The sequence below is a fragment of the Octodon degus genome, unplaced genomic scaffold (assembly GCF_000260255.1).
Source record: "Octodon degus isolate 3935 unplaced genomic scaffold, OctDeg1.0 scaffold00043, whole genome shotgun sequence".
In the NCBI taxonomy this organism is placed as follows: domain Eukaryota; kingdom Metazoa; phylum Chordata; class Mammalia; order Rodentia; family Octodontidae; genus Octodon; species Octodon degus.
In genome coordinates, this window is record NW_004524619.1 from 6424487 (window position 1) to 6451025 (window position 26539).

General features: G+C 37.1%; 1 protein-coding gene across 1 annotated transcript in view; it reads right to left on the bottom strand.

Annotated features, from left to right (window-relative positions):
• Positions 1-1156: 1156 nt before the first annotated feature.
• The window catches only part of Ccdc66 (coiled-coil domain containing 66), a 36147-nt gene continuing 10764 nt past the window's right edge, over positions 1157-26539 (bottom strand). The window contains exons 4-18 of the mRNA XM_023715727.1: positions 25384-25831; positions 22970-23135; positions 22685-22788; positions 19864-19982; positions 17909-18010; positions 13327-13583; positions 13074-13158; positions 10951-11112; positions 8211-8355; positions 7279-7416; positions 4794-5281; positions 4252-4292; positions 3208-3470; positions 2585-2706; positions 1157-1246 (exon numbers count right to left, since the gene is read on the bottom strand). Of these exons, the coding sequence (XP_023571495.1) occupies positions 1157-1246; positions 2585-2706; positions 3208-3470; positions 4252-4292; positions 4794-5281; positions 7279-7416; positions 8211-8355; positions 10951-11112; positions 13074-13158; positions 13327-13583; positions 17909-18010; positions 19864-19982; positions 22685-22788; positions 22970-23135; positions 25384-25831 (2730 nt within the window). The remainder of the gene's footprint in view (positions 1247-2584; positions 2707-3207; positions 3471-4251; positions 4293-4793; positions 5282-7278; positions 7417-8210; positions 8356-10950; positions 11113-13073; positions 13159-13326; positions 13584-17908; positions 18011-19863; positions 19983-22684; positions 22789-22969; positions 23136-25383; positions 25832-26539) is intronic.

Consider the following 26539-nt stretch of genomic DNA (forward strand, 5'->3'; position numbering starts at 1 on the left):
TTTGTCTGTTACTTGTACTTGAGCTTCAAATTGAAGCCTGTTTTATATGTAAAACGAGATGTTTATAGAAGGATAGTAAGTAAAAAGCAGTGATTTCACTTTTCTTCCTCTAATGCTGGATAATATGAATTATTTTGATTTAAGCTTTTGTATTAATGTTTTACACAGGTATAAGCCAGTGATGTTAATATTTCTAAGAGTTTGGCTTTGTACCTCAAGATGTTTCTAACAATACAGTTTCATTTAGGTGACAAACTTATGTACATATGACTTAATAGCAAGCAGCATTATTTTTTAATCTTACAGGCTCAGATGTGTAAAAATTCACCTCATTTCAGTTTTGATTTTGATAGTATTTGATATGATTTTCAGTGCTTATGTAATAATCATTGATCGAATCAGTTTCAAAACATGGGCTTTCTGTTGTTATCAAAGGCATTAAACAATTTGGAACTTGCATTCTTCTTAGATGTATATTTTTGAGTGGTCTTAATTACCATTTATTCAGCATTGTAGTACTATAGTAAATTCACACATAAAAATGTATCGTGGAAATAGATTTCAAACCCTTACCTAACCCGTATCTATTGCCTCTCACTCTCTCTTTTTTTTTTTTCTTCTTTGTATTTTTGAGATGGGGTTTTACTATGCAATTCAGGCTGGCCTTGAACTTGCAGCAGTCCTCTTGCCTCAGCCGCCCACTATTGCCTCTTTACTAAAATTAACCTCTTGAGTTTTTCAATATTGCAGCTTTCTATTAAAAAAAAGTCATAAAAAGACTTTAAAGCAATGAAAAACTCCTATAGGAACTTAAGCTGAATTTGGATTATTTTTAATAAGAGCTTAGGTGTGGCACCACGAAAGAACTTTTTCTTAAACAAAATGCACGACCATTACTATAAGTATGGAAGAACAATGTTAACAGGTCTGGAAATTCAGGCTTTGAGGTAAGTAAAACATTCAGTAAGATTTTAAACACCCAAATTGACGGAAAAACATTTTACTATTAGTTTTTTTTTTTTAAAGTGTTTTATTAAGAAAAAAGCATTTTACTATGTGATGTACAAGTTTTAATGAACATTTAAAAAATAAAACTAGGCTATTTGAATTCAGTAGAGCAATGAGAATATTTTATCATCTGGAAGACAACTGCTTTCTAAATTTTAAATGAACTAAAATTCTTTTCTTGATTTGCAGCTAAAGGCATGAGGTTAGTTTCCAACTCCTTTTGCTTCTGGAGAAGGCCCTGAAATTACAATATATTAGTAAAGTATATATGATAGCCAAGTTGGAAATTATTCCTTATCTTCTTGTCCATTGAGCTCAGGATAGAACTGTTACTAGTCGGCTATAGCTGAAGCCTTGTCTTAAGTTTTTAGTAATTCTTGTACTAGATCTAACTTGGGTATTAATATAGGTGGTATTTATATAAGATTATGTTTTTAGCATAAGAACCAGTAAGGATACTTTAAAAAAAAAAAACCTCCATGATGATAACACTTGAAGATGAAATCCTTTTCACCCCCAAATGCTTTTAAAATGGGGATGAGACACTGAAGAAGTCATCTTTATAGCCATTTATTCTTCACGGCACAAATCTTAGTGACTAATGTAAGAGTTCTGATGAAATGAGGCTAGGCTATGTATCTGTACATCATACTCCTTTCTTCCTTATGCCTTTGGAGCTCTACTGTAATAGAGTTACCTATTTGCTGTCTGTAACCAGTTAGTCACCTCATGTTAATTTGTCTTAAGATGAGTAAATGGGCCAAAATAGGGCAGTTTTCTAGCATTACAAAAGGAAAGCAGCACTTGAACCAACTTTTCGGCATTGGTGAATGATGTGAAAAAGAACACTAAAAATTTGTGTTTTTGAGACACGGTCTTGCTATGTGGTTAAGGCTGGCCTTGAGCTCACTTTGTAGCCCTAGCTAGTCTCAAACTTGGCAATGATCCTTTTACCTCAGCTTCTGAATGCTGGGATTATAGGTGGGTGCCACCACACCCAGCTTTTTTTCTAAATATTAAGCACACATGAATCAAAAGCTCAAGGGTAGGCTTCAGTGGATGTGGCCAAGTTACATATAATCTAGTAGGAACAAAGTTATGAAACACCACAAAAACTGGCCTGGGGAGAAAAAGTCAGGAGAGGGGGAGTAAGGTTATGCATATAATTTCACAATGAATTATAATTATTCTTTAGGACAGGTGCTAATGTTAATTTTTAAACTGCCAACACATTTTTAAGAACCATGGCCCACACTGGTTAAAATTCATTAAAGCATAATCGTATTTTTTGTATTTAGATTTTAGGGCATTACTGATCATGTTTTGCCATTTAAATGTATGCATTTTCAATAAAATTGTTTTAATTTTGTTCTTAAAATTTAAATTGTCTCATGATTTTGTGCCAAAATCTTTAAAGATGGTAAAGTGCAAGGAAATTTAAGAAAAGCTTTGTTTTATTTTCACATAACTGAACTAAAGTAATTAAAAACTGGGATGTGATCTAAATCGAAACTGCCATAGCTCCCCGCATTACACACAGAACAGTCATGTCTGGACTTTGGTAGAAAGCTCATACCTGTCTCAGTTCTGACAGCCCCTTAAGGATTGCTTGTTGTCGATCCCTGTTTTTTAGCAAGTTAGGATTAAGAAATGGATCCCTGATTTCATCAGATTTGAACAGCTGTTCTTGGTCACAATCTGAAGCAAGATAAAAGTAACAAAAGTCAAATACATTTCTAATACTGGTACAATCTTTGGCTGTAGTATTTTAAGGATTCATTTTATAAATCTGTATCCCGGGAAAGCACATAAGCATAAAATCTCAAATTCATTCTACTGTATAAGGCATACTTTGTAAGGTAGTTTTTCTTTTTTAAATGTATTTGGTACAGGGTCACACTACGCAGCTCAGACCAGTAATTATCCTGTTTTCAGCTTTCCCAGCACTGGGATTATAGGCGTGCGCTACCACTCTGGGTCTCGATGGCTGGCTCAGTGAGCCCAGGGGCAGGGCCCGCGGCATGTGGTGCCAGGGATCGAACCACAGTTCCTGTGCTTGCCAAAGCAGGTGCTTAGTCCACTGAGTTATCTTGCCAGCCCAAGATACTTTCTAAAATTAAATGCAGGGGTTAAAAATAAAGTTAAGGTGGGGGGGGTGACACTAATCTTCAATTTTTTCAGAAAGAATAGTTTACTTACCACAAGAAGTATTTTGGTACGGAGGGTCCTCAGTTGAAGACCTAGACAGTGGTGCATCTGGATCCAGGTAATAGATCTCATTTGTTCGAACGTAGGGAATAAAATGGGGCAATTCAGGCGTCCCAGCCAATAATTCTGTTTGACTACCTCCTAGCATCAGATTCTCACTTTCATAGCTACTATTTTTTAGTGGAAAGTGTAGTGCGGTAGTCTGAGTCTGTTGTGTTCTGTTTTTCATGGGTGGAACTGGTGATGACTGAAACCTATTTTTTAAATATAATTACAGTTTTAAGAAACTAGTAAATTGTGTATTTTAAACACATCTCTTCAACCACATACTTGTATCATCTTTAGGAACACCATGTATAATCACCTAAAGTCTATAACTTTCTAAAACAGGACAACAATAAGATTTCACTAGCATGAGGCTAAGGATATGTGTATTCCAGATAACAGAAAAATGACTAAAGACTGGTCCTAGATGGGTTTAATCCTTACATTTCTTAGTTCACCATAAAGTAATGTCCTCACCATCTTAACTAAATTTGTTATTAGAGTGACATTCTGAGAACACTCTACTTTTCATACATAAAAGACAAAAAATACAAATTTTAGCATTTTTAAATCTCCCACTGCTTAACTGAATTTCTTATTGTTTCATTTCTCGCTGAATTTACCATTCACTTTCTTTCTCCCCCCCCCCCCCGCCCCACTCAAGCAGAATGCCTACTCCATTGTAGATGCACCTAGAAAATCAACAGTTACAGTTAATAGAAAATGTTACCCACATTCCTACTCAGGTCCAGTGTAGCTAAAGTGTGATCTTAGCCCTTACACCTCCGTCCCCTCACATAGAAGAAACTCTTTCATATCACTGTCTTCATCCATCATGTGCCTAATCTCACCTAGATTTTTGAGCAAGTATTTTGCAGTTCTTGTTGCACATAGAAACAATCCAGTTTTTACTTTTCAAAATAAAATTAAAAAGAATTTACAAATGCAGAATAAAAATGAGACAAGGAAAAAAAGAAAGAATCCTTATACCTTTCCTTGTTGAGTAAGTGAGTTCTCAGAGGTGGGTCTTCCTAAAAGAGGGACATATAAAATAGAGGAGTATTTAGCATTTCTACATGTCCTCAGGTACTTTTATGGTTATTGCTGAAATAATCTGAGGACAATGTTGGAGTAACATACTAGATAATGAAATCGGGAGATGCAGTATTTTTCCAGTCAAACTAGTAGTTCCTAATCCCAATTTGCCACTGAATAAAAACAAAGGTCTTGCATGTGTGTTGAAATACCAAAGGCCATTCAGTTAGCTATAGTGCACATTTTTTCTGTATAAAAGGCCACATAGGAAACATTTTTAGCTTTGGGGCCTTGTGGTTTCCACTGTACCTACTCAACCATAGTGGTACAAAGCCAGTCATGATTAATTCATAAATGGTTAAGCATAGCTATGTTCTTATAAAAGTTTATTTACCAAAATGGATTTGCCCACAGGCTATAGTTTGCTGTTAACTCCTGTTGAGACAAGAACATCCTTAAATTAAAAAATGTGCTTAAAAATAAAGAGGCACTTTTACCTTTCTGAACAGATGCCACCGGATCTTTGACTCAGTGTCTTGATGAGATGAAGGAAGTAGTTCTGGTGAGGTGCTTCTATTTTGACAGAGGTGTTCAGGATTGTTTCTCTCTACCAAATGAAGCAGTTCCATCTGCCTTCTTACCTTTTTCTCTTCTCTCTGCTTTTGAAGCTGTTTAGGGTACTTTCCTGATGCTGGAACATACCTTTTGAGAGGCTTATTTATATTCCAATCAGGCCTTTTAGGACATTTCTTTGTAGGTTTTATTTGCTGCTTCTCTGTTCTCATGAAGTGACTACATTGGTCATACCAACTATTTTCTTTTTCTAAGTTGGCTCCTTTATCCTCACTTGGTTCTTGCTTGTCTTTGTTAAACTGTCCATTAAATTCTGCAGAAATCTCAGGAGATGAACAATTTATAACTTCCGTCTCTATTATTGATCCACTGTGTAGCTGTGCATTGGTGAATATTCCTGTATTTAAGTCATCTAAAAAAAGTTTCAAATGATCATGATTTTTTAAAGTATATTTGAATCACTTTTAAATTCTAATCATTTCTGCCAAGACTAGAAGTGCAACTGTATACCTGTCAAAGAGCAGCTGATGGCAACCACCTTTCTACTTTGAGTCTATAAATTGACTTACTGTAGAAACCTCAGGTAAATGGAGTTGTTTCATGTAACACACAGTATTCAAAGTTCATCGTGTTTGGTATGTAAGAGAATGTCATGCTAATATTCCATTGTGCAATATACAGTATACATTTTCTTTATTCATCTGTACAGACCAGTTGCTTCTACCTCTGAGTTGTTGAAAATACTGCTGTTATAAAGACAGGCACCCAAGTATCTTTGAGACCTTACTTTTAGTTCTTTTGGGTATATACCAGAAGTGAAACTGCTGAATGACATGGTAATTCTATTTTTGTTTTGAAGAAAGATCATACTGTTCTATAGCAGCTACACAATTCTACATTTTGACTAGCAGTATACAGACAGAGGTTCCAGTTTCTGTATAACCTCCATTTTATTCATTTTGAAGCATGCACTGCAAAGGCAGAAGCCGATCTCCACTGCCATATCACCACCATCACCATGTACTTCATATGATGTGGATTAGTCCTGGTGTTTTAATGACATAAAGCTCAAAACCTAGTGGCAAAAAGCTGTTCAATGTTAAGATTTCCTTAAGACATTTTGGGTTTGAGGATACCCAACTACATAGTGGCTTCAACAATATTATTTCCTAACTTTGGCCAGTGAAATTTGTTTCTGTTTCTAATTTACTACCTTATCCTCAAGAGCCACTAGTACTGACAAGGTCAACTGATAATGAAATTATTTTTAAAAAAGAAAAGCTGAGTGCAGTAATGTATATTTAGTAGTCCCAGCTACTCAGAAGGCTGAAGCAAGATCAGATGAACCCAAAATTTGAGACCAGCCTGGGCAATATAGCCAAATTCTACCCCTTATACCATGAAAAATTTCTAAAAACAGGTGGAAGGCTGAAAGAATTCCTAAGCACAGACACCTACTACATATAACCAACATAGATGTTGCCTTATTACCTTAAAATAAGCTTAAAATCATATGCACATGTTGCCTGTCACTGGAAAAATGCAAATTAGTGCCACTTATGATACCATTTTAAAACCTCTTGGCCCATGGAAGATAGCTCAGCGGCACAGCACCTACCTAGGAAGTGCAAGATTCAGAGTATGATTCTTGGTACCAAAAAATCCCACCTCTGGCCAGGTGTGGCACACCTGTAATCTCAGGCCTATATTTCCAGCACTTGGGAGGCTAAGGCAGGAGGATTCACTATTTGAGAGTTTGAGACCAGCCTGGGTTAGTTTGAGGCCTGCTTGAGCTACATAGAAGATCCCTGTTTTGAAAAAAACAAAGACCAAAGCTCTATTGGTAAGGAAATGGAGAAATCAGTAACCTCATACTGGGGATGTAAATGATGCAGTTTGGTAGACTATTTTTAGTTCCTCCAAATGCTGCAGAGTACTGATGCACCATTCAATATGTATGCATGTCCACAGCAGCGTATACATGAACTCATGAACAAAAAGTGGAAGACTATTCAACAATAAAAAGGAGTGAAATACTGATAAGGAAATTTATACTACAGCAAGGATGAACCATAAAACAGCATGCGAAAGACAGAAGTCAGACATAAAGGCCACATAGACCAATATTCCAATTACATGAAATACGCAGAATAGGCAAATATTCCAAGAAAGAATGTAAACTAGAGGGACAGCGAGAAGTGTTGACAACGTTTCAGAGCTAATTATGGTTATGACTGCACAAGAACATTCTAAACTGAGTTTCACCCTTTAAGAGTCAAGTCATTTATATCTCAAAACTTAAAAACCAAGACATGCCTTTGTTCGCTTGAAAACTTGAAGTGAACATCATCTAACTGTTTTGTGGTTATTTCCAAATTTAAAATCTAATCAAAATTACTCCACGAATACCTGTTTGCACACCAGTATCCTTCTTGGGAGAAGTCGTGGAATCAATACATGTATTTGTCTTACCGCCAGCTTCACCAGAGTCATATCTTGAACTTGAAATGTTAGTGGATGTACTGTATTCCACATGTATCTTATCAACTGGCAAGGAGAAATAAATTATCTCAAAACAGCCCTTCAGGATTATTACTAAATAGCATCGGTCTAGCACACATGAGGGTCCTGGTTCAATTTTTAGCACTGCCCAAAATTTAAAAAAGAATTATGGGGGCTGGTGAGATGGCTCAGTGGTCTAAAGCACCTACTTAGAACAAGCTCAGCAAAGCACAGGGACCGCAGTTCCCCAGCACCACATGCCAGCCAGCCCGCCCCCTGGTGGGCTGAGCTGGCCACACACACACACACACACACACACACAAATAAATAAATAAAATTTAAAAAAAAAATAAATAAAATAAAAAAATAAAAAAGAATTATGTATAGCAATAAGTAAACGTGGTAAAACTGTCAATGAGAAATGTTTCTGTAAAATGTTACTTGCATTCTTATCCTTCACTGAATTTAGGCAGATAACAGTAATTTTCTAAATAAAAATGAGAACAACAGTGCACCTTTTAACTGTGTCACAGGATTACTGTAGTAGGTGAAAAAATTCAAAATTTAACATTCTACTTTTAAGGCAATTTCTACTTTAAAAGTTAGACTAGTTTAAGATTTGAAATACCTATAAAAATAATAGGTATATTCAGATGTTATTTCTAATACAAACAAGCACTATTTAAAATAATTTCAGAAAATATAAATATATAAGATACATATATAAATATAAATTTATATATAGATTATATATATAATATCTATATCTATACATATATAGATATTTATATTTATAAATATATTTATATTTTATGTAAATATAAAATTTGTGTACTTACCACCAAGATTTTTAACCAATCTGGAAGTGTCATGTCCCTTTTGAGCCAATTCTCGGATTCTTTGCTCTTGTTTCAGTCTGTGAGCCAGCTCTTGTGCTTTCTGCATTGTCTGGAATAGCTCATTTGTCTTCAGAGTCATGATCTCCTATTCATATTGACATGTACAAAGTTATTAAAAACAAACTATCAACCTTAATACAGACTTGACTATTCTCTTAATAGAATGACTTTTCTGGTGTGTCAGGCACTGCTCTAAATATGAGAAATTTAACAGTTAACAGGGCTCTTATGGAAGTTATATTTATTTTTGAGAAGGGGTCTCACTGTATGGCCCAAGCTGGGCTCTAACCTGTGACCCTTGGCCTCCCCTATACCTGGGATTACAAATGTGTGCCAGCATGCCTGGCTGTAGATTACATTTTAATGTATTTTTTCCATCCATATTAAGTCACAAATATAAGAACTATTTTTTTTATCAATTTAAAGTTCATCCAAAATGACTTCTTTCCCTCACCTTCAACCCCACTGAGTAACCAAATTCTCCATGGAAAAGCTGTACTACTACAGTAATACAGCTGCTGGCTTGTAAATCAGATCATATTCTAAGTGTATTGGAGATCCCAATAGTTTAAAGAACTTTGTTGTAAATCTTTTGGTAAAGTGAATAATAGCTAGTTTTTCTATGAATTTCAGTCAATGTCCTTTAAATAAAAATAAATAAAGTTCATCCAATAATAAAAAAATAAAAGTTCACCCATAATGTTTTCAATGTTTTACATAGTGATGATAAACTTCCTAATGATAAAAGGCAAAATAGTGTATGTGGTCACCTGCAATGCAAGCAAATTGATTTTCTCATGTATATATGGATGTCACATAAGAGAAGCTGCTTTAGCTTATTCAACTCAAGGAAATTGGAGCCCTGTCTACCTTTACCAGTCTGAAAGATGCCAAGTAGGAAAAGGCAAAAATGCAGACTTTGTGTTCTACTTAAAAAAACAAAAAAAACAGCATTTTATTGTAAAAGGCCTTAGAGTTCATATTAAGATATTCAGGGGTGGGTGTGGGGGTGGGTGGTCCTTGTGTGCTTGCCCAGGCAGGTGCTTTAGATCTACTGAGCTATCTCGCTTGCCCAGGTTTTTTAAATTAAGCAGTGGGCCATGGAGATACCTCAGTAGAATAAGCGCTTGCTTGGCAAGTACAAGGTCCTGAGCTCAATCCCTAGTACCGCCAAAAAAAAAAAAAAAGCAGTACCTGGGATTAAATTTAGGACCATGAACTTGCCAGGTGGATACTTACACCACTAAACTGTATCCCTGATTCCATGTGTTTTTCTTTTTTTAAGGCAGTATTTTATTGTAAAGGGCCTTAGAGTTCATATTAAAATATTCAGGTCTGGGCTGGTGAGATGGCTCAGTGGTCTAAAGCACCTACTTAGAACAAGCTTAGCAAAGCACAGGGACCACGGTTCGATCCCCAGCACCACATGCCAGCCAGCCCCGCCCCCTGGTGGGCTGAGCTGGCCACACACACACACACACACACACACACAAATAAATAAAATTTAAAAAAAATTTAAAAAAAAGATATTCAGGTCTTTAATATTGGTTTGTTTATTTATTTATTGGTATCAAGGATCAAACTTGGGACGTTGGACTTGCCAGGCAGACACTTATATGCCACTGAGCTATATCTCGACCCCATGTGTTTTGCCTTGTTTTCTGTAGTGCAAGATACTGAAGCTAGGGCCTTCATACTGAGCCACACCACTTGTCTGTCTGTCTGTCTTTCTTCATTGGGACAACTTATCACCAAGTCTTGGATTCAAACTTGTGATCCTCTTGTTTGTATTCTACTGTCTACACCTTTAAATCTTTGGCAACTGAATGTCATTGCCCTTTGAGAGGTCAGCTCAAAAACTTTTTACTACCCTAACCTGTCCTGTCTGAACTATAAAGTTTTTTAAAGTTCTCTTGACCAACATGGTATCTTAATTAAAAATACTGTTACTTAACACAGGAACTCACACAGCCACAAACTATATTATCAATCTCAATCCTTCTGTAAAAATATGTTTATGGCCAGGGCATGGTGAAACATGCTTATAATCCCAGCACTTCAAGATACTGAGAGGTAGGAGGGTAACAAGTTTGAGAGTCCAGCCTGGGGAATTTAGCTATTTAACAAGATCCTATCCCCCAGTAAAGGAAACAAAAAGCCAAGGCTATTGCTTAGTGTGAATGGCCTTCTTTTTCTTGATTGAAACTAGAGCTTTGATACTGAAATATATCTTTTTATATCTTTTTTTTTTTTTTTTTTTTTTTTTTAAAAAGACTATGGATGTAGCTCAATACAAAGACCCTGGGTTTAATTTCTAGTACCACCAAAAAGAGGGTTCTGTTGGTATGAATAGAAAGGACAATCACTTCTCTTACAGCTACAATTAATAGTCATGCTCAGAAGGAAAGCATAAGTATAGTATCTGTGATATCAAAATCACACATAAGGTAACTTCAACTTTGTGCTATCACTGCTCTTGACCTCCCACTTACCAGAAAGAGCCAGAGCAATCAGCATTTGAGAATTGTATTAGGAAATAAAACCTTCTCAAGCTCCTCTGCACGTAACTTTAACGTTGCCACAAAGAGCTTCATATAAAAATGTCAGTCTTCTAAGTTTACTACTCTCAAAAATACATTTTTGTTAAAAAAATGGGAACAATTAAAATACAAAGACCTACTTCCTTTTGCTTTTGCTTAAGAATATCCTCTTCATACTGCCTCTGCATCTCCTCCTGTTCCCGTGCCACGCGGCGCTCCTCTTCTTCTTCTTCCTGCTTTCTCTGCTGCTCTTCCAGTTGCTTCCTCCTGCGTTTCTCTTCCACCTGAGCAGTGATTGCTTTCTAGTAGTAAAAATAAGCCATATAAGTCTCTGCCACAGTCTATGACACATTTGTCTTGGTGACTCACAATATGTTGTTTTATTATTGGTACTGTATATACAGAAAATACTATGTATGAGTAAAGTTAAAAGTATCAAATGTGTAATGTACCTCTCCCATCTTTGAGCTCTCTAGGCCTTTTTTATGCTTTAACCCCAGCAAGCCTATTAGGAAAACTGATAGTCTCATTACTTAGCATAAAGTCTGGTAAATGGAAGATGGTCTATGAACTGCTGAGTGAACTAAACAGAAGCATAGCATTATGCCAAATTACTCATATCTCAATAGTTACACAATTATTCAACTATGCATATGCCTATAGAACCAGCTACCTTTGAAAGTCAAGTGAGAAGCTTACTTCAGCCCAGAATTTAAAAGATGGGACCTGGGCAATATAACAAGGCCTTTCCATCTCAAAGAACAAAAGAAAATGAAAGAAAATTCTGATTTCAAAAATTAGAGGCAACCAATATTCAAGGCCAGCCTGGACTATATACTAAGACCCTATCTCAAAAAACCAAGGAAAAATAGCAACAAAAAGTGAATCAGTTAGTGGACAAAGCACCTGCTTAGGCAAGCACAAGGACTGGGGTTCGATCCCTGGCACCACATGCCATGCTGGCCCTGCCCCCAGGTGCACTGAGCCAGCTACTGAGACCTGAGACTGGATGTGGTGGCGCATGTCTGTAATGCCAGTGCTGGGGAGGATCACTAAGAGTTTGAGCTGTGTAGTGAGATACTGTACCAAATACATTTTTTTTTTTAAAGTGAATCAGGTATTTAACCCTAAAATATGTGTTTCTTAATCATAATTCTTCAAATCCCTACATTATTGTCTTTCAAAGAACTATCAATCTAAACAATGGGAAATAAGCTAATGAACAGGTAGCTAATGATGTGGTGGTACATGCCCATGATTTCAGCATGTGCAAAAGCTGAGGTGGGAGGATCATCATGAGTTCAAGGCAAGCCTGGGCTACACAGTGAGATCAAGATCAGCTTGAACCACATAGTGAGGTCAGGTTTCAAAAAACAAAAGTAAATCTAACACTAATAGTCCAGAAAAGTACAAATTATTTTAAGAGAGTCATCATTTAACAACTGAGTCCAGTTTCTGTGAGTAGGTTGTTAAACTGGACGCTAAATGAAGAATTATACAGATTATACAACTGCATATACAATATTCAGAATATAAATGGTCAAAAAGAAATTCCAACTTCATGACTTTGCTTTTATTTGTAAAACTCTTATACTGTAATACTGTAATGTAAAACAAAACTATAGTACTGTAGGGGCTGGGGAGGTGGCTCAGTAGAATAAGCGCTTGCCTGACAAGTACAAGGGCCTGAGTTCAATATCCGGTTCTGCCAAAAAAAACCCCCAAAAAACTATAGTACTGTATAACCAGCAAAAATTACTATATAAACAAGGTATATGGTACCAAAAAAGATGTGTTATTAGTCCAGACGGTGGATTATTAAGTCCAAACAGTATGGCTTAGTCATAAGTCTGAAAGCCATCAACGATGCGGGTTGTTAACCAGGTAGGTCATTAAATGAAGAATATCTGTGTACTATGCATGCACATACACATACACACATACGCATGTACATCTGCCCACTGAGCTACATCTCCAAGCCTTTTTATAAACCTTACTTTGAGATTTCTTCTTGCTAAGTCACTACATTGCTCAGGCTGGGCTTCAACTCATAATCCACTTGCTTGAGTGTAGTTTATGACACTGTCTGGTACCCTGCATAAACTTAATTGTAATAGCATGGGGCAGAGATGGGCTCTCAGTGGCTGTAACAGGGCCTCTGTTATAGAATAGTATCAGATTTTAAATTTCCACCTACTTAAGGTATATGTTGGCCATGACTGTTACTTAATAAGGCAAAAATCAATGTTTTACTATGCAATACCTGATGTTCTAACTGTTTTTGTCGTCGTCTATCCCGTTCTTCAATCTCTGCTGGGTCCAACAGGGCAGTCATAGAACGAAGAAAGCTGACAAGATATATTAAATATTCAGAACTCCAAAAACGTAGCTTGGGATACATTTACTAATAATTTCTATTTCAAAGAGCAGTACCAAAACTGAAGTCAGTTAGGTATATTAACAGTCCTGTTAAGATACAGTCTTAAGGTCAATAAATAGCTCAAGAATGAACTTACTTTGTTTTCTGGTTGTTTGCCACAGTGACATCCCTACCAGGCTTTGCTCCTTGCTCCTCCTCTGAAGGGTCAAGCTGGCTTCCAGTTATAGGTGTATAAACACTGCTGACATCAGTCAGCTCCTGAGTGTCAGGAGAGACACAGAAGTACTCCAGGTGTTTGTGTGCTGATTGAGCTTGCGAGCACAGCTGAGACTGAGAGCCAGGATGACTCTTTAATGAATCGAAATGCACTGCCCATCTGTCATATTCTTCACCCTATTTGTTCCAAACCATATTGCTAAGAAATTTTCCAACTGTCACATAGAATCCACAATTTAAGTTTCACAAAGCAGAATAAGGGCCATAAAAATTAAAACAATTGTATTTTTATTTCCTGGTACATTTGGACAACTAGAAAATGTAAGATACCCAAAGAATTAAGACATTTCTTTTAAAATTAAAAGAAAATCACACTAAATATATGCAATAAAAGCAGGTCACTGGCAAGTGTGGAATATAAATGATGTAGTCAAGTAATTTCAAAACATTTGCATGCTTATATAACTAAAGACAAATTAAGGCCGGCCAAATAGCTCAGCAGATTAAAGTGCCTGCTTAGGCAGATGTAGCAGCTGCCCACCAGGGTTTAATCCCTGCCGTGCTGCACCGGCCCTGCCCCCAGGGCATGTTGAGATGGAGATGGAGACTGGGTGTGGTGGCACATGCCTGTAATCCCAGCTCTTTGGGAGGCTGAACACAGGTGGATCGCTACGAGTCTGATCTACATGGTGAGACGCTGTGGACTCTGTAAACCCTTACCAAAAAATACAAAATAAAAATTCCCGTATAATCACAAAACTTCCAGTTACTTTTGAATATGTAAACTTCATTACTTTGCTATCATCTATGTGTTTAATTAACTCTACTAATACTGCGTCCAAAACTATCAAACCAATTAAAGTTAAGTTCTTTATCTCACTACGTTATAGTTGGAAAACTTGCCAGCCATTTAAACTGATAGGTCCCAGTAATGCATTTATCTCTAGAAGTAATAACTTCAAAGAATTTTTCTGTACTAATAAGTAGATATATTCTGATTCTTAAAGCCATATTTTAAACATACACTTAGTAGAGGGATATACCTACATAGCAGGGAAGTAGCAGTCAGTGCTGACTTTGAAAAGAGCAATAGCTTCACCACTCAAGGCACCATGCACCTGCTCGCTTTTCTACCTGACAGAAAAGGCCAGGGTGGTGGGGATGCAGGGCATAGAACAGGATCTTCCAAGACAACAAAATAAAGGAATGGAAATTACTCCTGAGAAGTACTTCGGAATATGGCCATTTTGACAATATTGGTTCTGCCTATCAAGGAGCAGGGAATATTTTTCTATTTTCGGATGTCCTCTTCAGTCTCATTTTCAGAGTACTGTAGTTTTCTTTGTAGATGTCTTTCACTTCTTTGGCTGTTAATGCCTAGGTATTTCATTTTTCTTGAAGCTGCTACGAATGGTATTATTTTCATAATTTCCTTCTCTGTTCTGTTCATTGTTAGTGTACACAGATGCTAATGATTTTTGTTAATCTTATACATTACTGACACTTCGTTATTCTAAAGTTAAGTTTTTTGTTGGGAGTTCTATGGGTCTTGTATGTAAATTATGTCATCTACAAACAATGATAATGTCTCCCTTTCCTATATGACTTTGTCTTGCCTAATTGCTCTGGCTAATGTTTTAAATATTATGTTGAATAGAAGAGGTGATGGTGGACATCTTGTTCTCATTAAGAGGAATGCTTTTAGTTTCTTCCCTTATAGTAAGATGCTGGCCTGTTGGTTAGTGACATATAGCTTTCATCATATTCAGGATGGCCTTCTATGTCTGTTTTCAGTTTTTGTTTGTTTAAATCATGAAAGGATGTTAGATTTTGATAAAAGCCTTTTCTGCATCTAGTGATATGACAATATAGCTTCTGATCTTGTTTGTATGTGAAACATTCCGTTATTCATTGTATGCTGAGCTATCCCTACATCTCTGGGATAAAACCTACTCGACCATGATGTATGGCCTTTTTGATGAAGTGCTACATTCTATTTGCTAGTATCTTATTGAGGACTTCTGCATCTGTGTTCATTAGGAGATTGGCCTATAGTTTTCTTTTGTAGTTTGGTCTTCAGTTTTGGGATCAGGGTGCTACTGGCTTCCTTAAATGAGTTTGGGAGTAATCCATCCCTTTTATTTTCTTTGAAGAGCTTGAGGAATGTGACGGTTAAAATGAGTCTGTCACCTTTCAGTAAGAAACACTCAACTAAACTGGCTCAACATAGTTCTCGTGGTGGAAGACCCACCTTAAGGAGGACTGTTACCAGAATGCTGTAAAACAGAAACAAAAAAGGCAGGCTTGCTTCTGTTTCTTTGGAGGAGCTCCAGTCTATGCCTTCATCTTAGAAGTCATCTCCTGGCTTCCAGTGCAAACGCTTCAATCTCTAGCACAGACCCTTCAGCCTCCAGTGCACACCTTTTGTCCTGATACAGACTCACATGGGACACTGCCATGAGCTCCAGGCTACTGACATCTTTTGGATCTCTAGTGTGCACAGACCTTTTACAGTCTTCTACACCCAAGACTGTAAACCAATTTTGGGCCATGACTGTAAACCAATTTTGTAATCTTATGTATTTCTATATCTTGCATTAAATCTGTTTCTCTAGCTGGGCATGCTGGCACACAGCTGCAGTCCCAGCACTCAGGTGGCTGAGGCAGGAGGATTGCCATGAGTTGGATGCTAGCCTGGGCTATACAGTGAGTTGATGACCACTCTGAACTACACAGTGAGACCCTGTCTCCAAATAAATAAATAGATAAATAAGTTTCCCTAATAAGCACTAACTTATACAGATTTTGGTACTGAGAGTGGGGTTGCTGCTGTGACTCTTATCTACCAGATTGTGGTATAGGAGCCTTTGGAAGTGGAAACTGGTGGGAAGAGACTGGCGATAACAGGTGAAGTAGCAGCCTACAATGGTGTAGTTGAACTTGGAAGATTCTGATGAGAGCTCAGAAGAGCAGAATGATAGGAATGCTGCCAGTAAAGATCAGCTTTAAGATGTTTCTGCTGGGAAGAGGTGCACTGACGTGTGTTATGCTTTGGCAGAAAATCTGCATTTTGTTCATGTCCAGAGGCACTTCTGGAGACTAAAGGTGGGGGACTAATTAGCTTGCAGAAGAAATTTCAAGACAATCTAATGCTGAGGCAGTGTAATCACTACTGTTGGGGGCTTTTAGTCTATGTTAAAATGAACGAACAGCTTAGCAACTTCTAAGCAGTTCAACAGTAGAACACAAGCTTAGCACATGGAAGGCCCTGGTTCAAGCCTCAGCACTCACTTTTTATAAGTAAGCAAAAGAAAGTAGAAGAGGGACTATTAGAAAAGTAGGGGTAGGGAAATAAGAGACCATTTTGAACCAAAATACAGTTAGAAAGGAGGAGTAAGTTCTAGTGCTTTACAACACAGTGTGACTATAATTATAGTAACATGTTAGATGAATAACAGAGGAGCTGAAAGCTTCTGAAGAAACAATGAGATGGAAATGCCAGCTACCTTGATTTGAACACTACACGCTTCAATGCAGGTACTGCAGTATCTCAGTGTACCCTATAGATACATGCAGTTAAATTTTTTTTTTTTTTTTTTTTTTTTTGCTCCGAATGCCTTCAGGGCAGGATTGGCTGGCTTGAGTTGTGGGGATTGAACCACAGCAACCTGAGCCTGACTGCTTTGCTGAAGCAGCCACTTAAAGAACTGAGCTAAGGGGCAGGCCCCCTTAAAATTTTTAATTGAGATAATTACACTCTATGAAATTATTCACTCAAAGTTAAAAATGCAGTGAGTTTTAATGTGCTTATAGACCTGTGTAAACATTGCTATGAATTTGTCTTAGTCCATCTGGACTGTTATAACAAAATTCCCATAACATAAATCTACTACTCCCAATTCTGGGGGTGCCGCAAAGTTCAACATCCATACACTGTAATTAAGAACCGAATTCAGAACTCAGATTATTTGTACATCCATGCTCATAGTAACATTAGTCAAAACAGCATGGAAGACATTATGCTAAGTGAAATAAGCCATTCATAAAAGGGCACAGATGATATAGTCCCACTTATGTACAAGGTCAAATTCATACCAAGTAGAATGATGGTTGCCAGAAGGTTGGAGGAGGAAGAAATAAGTTCCTGTTAATGGGCAAAGTTTCAGTTTGGGATGATGAAAACTTCAGAATATGGGTAGTAGTAATGGCTGTACAACAGTGTCAATGTACTTAACGCCATTGAACTGTATACTTAAAAATTTAGGTTTATGCATATTTTATCACAAAATTCTTAAAGAAGAAAAAGTTTTTTGCATGTTAATTTTTTTTGTTGGGCAACTGTAGATTTTAAGGAACTACATAATACAAATACAGTAATAACAAAATTAATTTGTAATTAAAAGTAAGAAAAAAGTAGAATCACTCATTTAAGAAAAGGCGTTCTAACAAAAATCAGGTATTAAAGGGTTTAAATATTCAAAGTAATGACATTTAGAGCTTACCTCTAAAATCTGACTATCTTTATGTGATAAAGGCCCATCTGCCTGGGCCATGATAACCTGACAAGGAGACTGTGACAGGACATCTGAAGAGCCAGCAGAAGTCTAAAAGTGATTTAAAAAAACACAAGGGCAGTTTTTCTTTACCTCAAATTAAAACCATAAAATTTAAACATCACAAAAACACTACCTAAATGATACTTATGTTTGATATATACATGGTTATGGTTATGATAACCTTTTATTTTGAGAAACAAATATCAATGAGACAGTTTCAAAACCAATTACTAGGACAGTTTCAATAACTAATAGTGGTTACTCATAGTACAGGATGCAGACATGATATCCTGTCCAAACACTATTAGTACAAATCTTCTCATTGAATTAAGTGAAAGTAGCTGTATATCTGTCCTAACTATTCTGCATATACAGATACAAAATAGTCCTTTCTTTGTATCACCTTTTTTCCCCATAATTTTATTGAGAAATAACAATGAGACAGTTTCAAATCAAATTGGTAGGACAGTTCCAATAATTAACACCTTTCATACTGTCTTCCTAGTGGTTGCCTTTTTTGTTTTGTCCTGTCAGAAATGGGTATTCCATTGGCATCTAAATACTATCGGTGCATGAATTCAGCAAACAATTCAACACAGTCCAGCAATCCACAAAAGTAGGGGGTTATCCACAGAAGTTGTTGACTTGAGCCCCTTTCACAGCTCAGCATATTAATATGGCTTTACTTTATATACTTCATTTTTATACTTTTCTGCTGGATGGTTTAGACCAAGATAAGGCAAGACCTGTATAACAAGAAATGTAACTTTTGTATCTGATAAGGTCAGCCAAGTACCCTCAGGATTTATTCTGTAACCCTGTACCGCAGTTTGCAGATCCTTTGTCAGTGTCAGCCATGTGGATGAGTCACAGCCATTTCTTGACCAATTTGCTCTCTGTGAAGGCCTGAGAGAATGTTATTATATTTTATAATATTATATAATATATGTCTGTACACTGGTTGTGTGTTGTTTTTTTTTAAGGTGGAACCAGGGATTGAACTCAGGCCCTTGTGCTTGCCAGGGAAGCGCTTATTCTACTGAGCCATCTCCCTGGCCCTGAGACAGGGTCTTGCTGTGCAGTTCATGCTAGACTTGAATTCATTTTGTAGCCCTGGCTGGTCTCCAACTTGCAGTGATCCTCCTGCTTCAGCCTCCCAAGTGCTGGGATTATAGGCATGCACCACCATACCCAGCAGAATATTAAAACATGGCTTCCCTTTGAATTGTATCTCCAGCCCTTTTAAACTTTTAATCTTTCATTTATATATTTGGTATAGGGTCTCACTACGCAGATCATATTTGCAGTGATCCTCCTGTTCTCAGCCTCCCTGGCACTGGGATTACAAGCATGTACCACCATGCCCAGGCTCAGTCCCTGGCTCAGTGTGCCCTGGTGGCGGGGCTGGCACTGCAAGCAGGACCGGGGATTGGACCCTGGACCCTGCACTTGCTAAAGCAGGAGCTTAGTCTGCTAAGCTATCTTGCTGGCCTCCTTCTTAACTTTTAATTAGCATAATACAGAATGCCTTTTATATATTTTTTTTCTCTTTCTTTTTTTTGAGATGGGGGTCTCACTAAATTGCTAAGGCTGGATTTCAATTTATAGTCCTCCTGCTTCAGCTTCTTAGAGTGCTAGGATTATGGTCATGTCCTACCATACCAAGCTATAAGAGTTTTTTGTTTTAAGTAAATGAGCTTTTAAAATGGTCTTTGTAATTTGAATACTTTAGCAGCGTGGTGGCAAACCTTTGGTCTGCATACTGCAGGCTGCCTTTATCACTGAAAGCTCTAATGGTTTGCCTTCACTACTCTAGCATTTAAAAAGCTGTAAATAACATATCTTCTGTTAAGGTATATCAAGACATAATCAAGTGAAATTCTTGATTTTCATATTCTTACCCCAGATTGGTCAAGATTTTGAAGTTTTTCCCATGTTATTTTACTTTCATATTTTTCCCAAGAATTATTCTGTTCTTCAGAAGCTTCTTTTTCCTTCTTCTTTAAGGCCACCTGTTCATCTGTAAATAATGTCCTTTTTTAAAAAATGTACAAAAACTGTAAGAAAAGAATCACGTAGACATATCATGACCTTCTTAAAGAGTGCAGATTCCAACACAGATTTAATAAAAATTGTTTTGTAGGGATATTAACTCAGAAAATAGAGAAGAATTTTTAGGGCTATGAAGTGAAATAATCAGAACCAAATTTAAACATAGCACAAATGGATATAAGAACTTTTACTCAATTATCAATATGGAAAAAAATTTCAGAATAACTTAGCTTATGTTAATTATGCTCATGTTCTATTTTCCTATTCACTTAGTTACCAACAAGAATTTAAAACCCAAACCTCTGAAAGCAAAGAATAGGGTCAACTTGAGTTCAAGCACTTCCAAACTATGACTGTGGGCAAACTTTGTTATCCTGTCTGAACCTTAGTTTCTTCCAAAAAATGAGAAAACATTTGTGCTTAGTATTCTACCACAAAGTAAACATGTTATAATTTTTCATAATTTCTGAGAAATTACCAAAAAAATTTAACAGATACAATTGTAACTAAGCCTCAAATCATTAACAGTTTAAAAAAATTCTTAAAATATTTTATACCGGGTCTCACTATGCAGTTCAGACTCGTAGTGCTCCTCCTGTCTCAGCCTCCCCAGTGCTGCAATTACAGGTCTGTGCCACCACGTCTGAGTCCTTGTACTTGGCAGGCAGGCGCTTAGACCACAAAGCTATCTCTCCAGCCCATTATGGACAGTTGTTTAAACACAAAATTCCAAGATGAATATGTTTAAATTCCAAGACAAAGCATGACTTAAAGAGATGTCCTTCTGATATTACTATCACAAATTAAATTTCTTCAGTCCTCTATCATCTTGACTTCTACTATCAATTAATTCCTTATTTCGGTTGCTCATTTCTTTTTCTAAGCCATCCTTCCTATCAGAATTAGTAACTGTGTCACAGGACTTCCCAGATGCATGGAAGGTGAGGGTGTCTCATGCTTTTAAGTACTGTATAATGTCTCTAACAGGTACAAATACAAAACCGTCTATTTTCTTTTTTCTTTTATGTATTTTAGTACAGGGTCTATAGGGTCTCACTACGTAGATTGGACTCTTAGTGATTCTCCAGTTTTCAGCCTCCCAAGCAATGGATTACAGGTGTGTGCCACCATGCCCAGTCTTAAGCCATGTATTTTCAAAATCATGTTATCTAGATCTTTTTTGTTATTTAAAATTTTTTTTTTTTTGTTATCTAGATCTTAAGTCTAGTCTAACAACCAATGGGTGTTCTTAGTTTTTAACAAAATAACTCTGCATGGTGGTGCATGCCTGTAATCCCAGCACTCGGGAAGCTGAGGCAGGAGGATTGTTGAGAATTCAAGACCAGCCTGAACTGCACAGCAAGACTGTCTTGAAAAGGCAAATAAATTAATTTAATTAAATAACTCATGACTCTAATACAAGTTACATATTTTTGGATTAGAGTCTCAGGTCATTAAGATTAATATGTGTATGTCCCCCCAAAGCTTCATGTTGTTATAGGTGAGGCTTTTTAGAGGTGGCTGGATCTACAGTGTGAGACGCTGAGATTCAGGGTGTGATTCCCACATTAGTGCACAGAGTGGCCTGGCATAATTCTGGGTGTAAATAATGGGAAGGCCCACCCTGACTGTGGGTGGCACCACCCAAAGGTCAGGTAGCCTTAATGGATGTAAAGGGACAGAAAGCAGGCAGATCTGCTGCTGCTTCACTACTTTTGCTGCCTTCTGCTCACCATGAGCGATTTCTCCTCTACAGTGCCCCTCTGCCATGCCACCCTGCCTTTGAGCCAACTACAAACTCAGACCTACAATAAACCTTTCCTCCTTTAATTTTGGGTGTCAGGTACTTTGTCTCAGCAAAGAGAAAAGGAACGCACAGGCTAACAGCAGGCTAAGACCCAGGCTCACAGGCTAACTAAGCTTTTTAATAGAATAACAATATATTGGCTCATCACACTATCATATCTAGAATTTTTTGATTATTTTAAAAATTGTTTTTAACTAAGACCCTCCACAGGGCTGGGGAGATAGCTTAGTGGTCTAAACACCTGCCTTGGGGCTGGGGAGATAGCTCAGTTGAATAAGCGCTTCCCTGGCAAGTGCAAGGGCCTGAGTTCAAGCCCTGGCTCCACAAAAAAAGAAAAAACAAAATGAAACAAAATAAACACCTGCCTGGCATGTGTAAGTACCTGGGTTCGAACCCCAGTACCACATGTTGTGCAGGCTCTAAAAACCCGGGAGCGCTATGCTGGGGTGTAGTGGCACTCGCCTGTAATCCCAGCGCTGGGGAGGCTGAGACAGGAGATCAGTATGAATCTAAGCTACATAGCAAGACCCTGTAACAAATAAATATATGATCTAAAAAAACCCTCCATAAATTCAGATTTCTGTAATGGAAAACATAAAAGTTGAAAGTTTAAGTAATTTTGCTTAAGCTGCAGGGGCTTGAGAACACCAGTGCACTAATGCTTTGAGATGTACCACACAGCACTAAGCAAAGACACAAATAAAAGCAAAGTGAAACCACAGAGCTTAATGCATTTGCAGAGAACTATTCTAGATGTCAAATGTAAAAAGACTTTTGATAATACATTAAAAGATTATATTTCTTCCTCACTATATAATCTATAAACCAACAAAACTATAATAAAAGGTACAAAAATTACATACCTAGCTCTTTCCTCCACTGGGCTTTTTTTGCTTCTAATAAACTTCTGTCACGTTCCCTTTCACCAAGAGTAGTGAAAATGTCAGCTGGTTTCCATTTATTCCCTCTAAGGTAAAACACACAAAACCCCCAAATCTTATTATACATTTCTGCATGACTAACTGAAGTATTATATAACAAGGTTTTAAAGAGTTCTAAGTTTTCAGAGTAAGTATTTCACATGCAAGTAAAGCAAAAGCAAAATTATGTTCCCAAGATGACCCCATAACAGTAGGTAAGTTACATACATGATGATTTTCTGCTCATACTGTTTAGGTGTCTCCTGGTTTTTATTAACAGCAGATTTATTTTCATTTGGGAAAAATGAAACAGAATCAGTTTTCTTGAGTAATCCTATCATGTCCTCTTTGGCTGGCTGATTAGGAATACTCTTTAAATGTAGTCCATCCTGACCTAGGAAGTAAAATGCATGTTTTAAAATTAGTAGTAAATTACATCTATTGCAATACCTTATCTTGGCATACTGCTATACAGTTTAAATAGTTTTATACATTTAATAATTTAACTCACAGTAATCCCTGAGGTGGCTGTCAAAAAGACAAGAGGAAGTGAGGCCCAAAGATTAAATGGCTTGTTAGCCACAGTCATTCAATTTCTTACATCAAGTAATGAGAAAAGCAACAATGAAAAAAAAAAACCCTCAATTTATTCTTGTAATATAGTTCTACTAATACTATAAATTATAAGACAAATCACACCATAAAGGGGAATGTAAATAGCTTACTTAATATGTTACTTTGACCTTATTTTTCTCATTTAGTTGTGAAATCAGTGCCACTGTTTTTCCTGAACTGTTGTCTCTATGCCCCACCATAGCAGCTATGCGAAGTGGTTTTAGGGAGCGCTCATATGCTGGATCGACAATTCTTCTAAGTCCTCCTGAATGTGCTAGCTATCTCACTGAAGAGAAAGCACATCAAATATGCAAGTCATTACTTGATGAGGCAAAATCTTCCATTTATTTTTGGCAGTACTGGGGACTGACTCAGGGCCTCCAGGGCTCTGCCACTAAACTATATCACCAACACCCGCATCCTTTTTTATTTTTATGTTTTACTTTATTTTGAGACACTTACTTGCCCACACTGGCCTCACATATGCAATCCTCAATCCTCCTACCTCATCCCCCCATGCAGCGGGGATTACAGGTATGCAAGCATTAGGCACAACTTCAAAATGTGTTTTAAAACTTTTTTGATAATATCTCGTTATACCCAATAAATTGTTCTTCAAGTTAGCATTCTAGCCTTAAAGACAAACAGGCTTCCTCATTTTACAAAGAATAATTTAGATTAAGAGATGGCAAAATAGTCTGTGAAAATCTTAGGAGTGTATTACCTGCCCCCAAACTAGCTTTGAGGCCTCTCCATGGGAAATGTTAATTTTACTTTTATTTCACTGTTGCCTAACAAAACCTTAATGGCATTTCTACTCCCCATAGTCACAGTTTCTTAGCTTAAGGCTGAAATTAGAAAGCTTTTAAAACATAATGCAATGTTCTACTTTGTGAAAAAAACATTTAACACTGTTCTACTACTTTTGTGAACAAGTTTGTTTTACTTTGGTTAAAAAACAGTACTCCGTATCTTCCCAAAAAAGTTTAAGAAATCATATTACACTGCTATGTACATACTCTTATTTATAGCAGCACAATTCATACTAGTTAAGTCTTGGAAGCAACCTATATGCCAATCGACACATGAACAGACAAAAGAAAATGTGGCTTTTATACAGAATGGAGTACTGGTCTGCCATAAAGAATAAACTTGAGTCATCTGGAGGAAAAGATACTCCCTGAGACCATAATGTTAAATAAATCAGACAACAAGTAGTGTCACATGGGTTTTCTTTACATGAGAAATCTAAAGTTCAAAATAATAAGAAATAGGTTTTTTTGTTTTTGTTTTTCCAAATAGGAAGGGGACCAAGATGTGGGCAAGGACAAAAAGGGAAGTGGGTGAATAAAGAACTAAGATGTCATGAACAGGAGCCAGCTCCCATGAGACATGTAACTGTTAATGGACTGCAGCATGCCCTCACAAAGAGTAAACACTAGAAAACAACAGTACCACCAACCCCAAGCATGACCTGAGGGATGGGAAGAGCAAATACAGAAGCCAGCAAAGCAAGGCTTTTCAGCAACTCACGTTAAATCCTCGCACTTGAGTTCCCTAAATTTTTGCTACAAATATGCTAAAGGGGTTTTCAGAAAACACTTTTTATGTAGTTATTTTACATATAACAAAAGCTGCCTAAATTTAAAATAAGGGCTGGCAATCTAGCTCAGCAGCACAATGCCTGCCTGGCAAGTGCAAGGTCCTGTGTTGGAGTCCTGGTACCAGATTAATTAAAATTCGCTCTAAAATAAGTACAAGAGTTTTTGTGAAAGGAGCTCTTGTGGACTCTACAGAGACCAAATTCTTAAGTCTATAATATGTAAGAATAGTATTTTTGGGTATGCACCTTAAAATAGGGCATATTAAAACTATGAAAGTTGGAATATCATAGAAAGTCTTCCACAATAACTTTAAAAGCCTATCACATGTTAAAGAGAATTAGATTTCAGTTAACCCAAAGGCAAGTGAATTTGAAATTGTAAAGCACATACAAGAAAACTAACAAAATTTAAGAAAAATCTTACTTGTTTCTTCCTCCTTTTCATTCTCAGCCATGGAAACTGATCCCTTCCCTTGCTTTACTGTCATCAAAATTTGTCGTAGTTGCTCTTGTGTAAGACACACCAAACTGCTATTCACATTTGCAGCAATGATGTGATTTTTGCAAGGCTTCTGTTTAGCTCTTAGAGATGTATCTGTGGTGTTTCTAGTCTTTTGCATATTAGGGGCTTTGGGTGAAATTTCTCTTTGGAGGAGACGACAGTCTTCATCTGTACAGGGCTTGCATAAATCTTGAGTAGGTGAGAGTGTCATCCTGATTTTTTCACCTCTTGCTTGTGAAATTTCCAAACCAACTGTCTTTTTTTGCAAATGTTTTTCACTCCCAATAAAAGTATTTTGTGTTGACTTTAGACTGTTTCTAGGTTGTTTTGTTCTTAAGGGATATTTCGCAATCTTGGTCTTATGGCCCATCTGTTAAAAACACCAGGAGCTTATTCTTGAAAACAATACACGAAAAATCAACAATTATATTAATTTATACAATCTGTGACAAAATCAGCTCTCTAAACTTTTTTTCATGTTGCAATTTAGATAATAATGCCATAAAAATTAATACTAAACTTTGTAAATTTTCACATAATCAACAAGTAGGAATTTTACTTCAGAGTACAGATAAACTTTTTTCTGTTACAGAGCATCTCCATTCTCTTCTGGCTTTGGCCATTAAGTGACACCACTCTCATTACACACCATCCCTTTTCTTTACACACATCTCTAGACCCGTAGGTTACTGGCCTTTATTTTGCGGATACTTTAGCTTTTTGGTCCTCCTCTCACAGAATTCATGTCTGTGTGTGTGCGTGTGTGTGTGTGCTCCTGGAAGTTGAACCCAGGTATCTTGTGGATGCCTGGCAGTGCTATACCACTTTCCTCCTCTGCTCTGCTCTTGTCATGCACACTGACCAAACCCCAGATCTTGCAAAGTCTGTTTACTTCCAGATAAGTAAATTGCACCAAGAGAAAAACAACACTCTCATGCTAGCTGGTTTCACCTTGAACTTTAAACCAAAGGGGCTGGGGAGATAGCTCAGTAGAGTAAGTGCTTGCCTGGCAAGCACAAGGGCCCAAGTTCAATCCCCGGTTCTGCAAAAAATAAATAAAAATTGGAAAAAAAAAAAA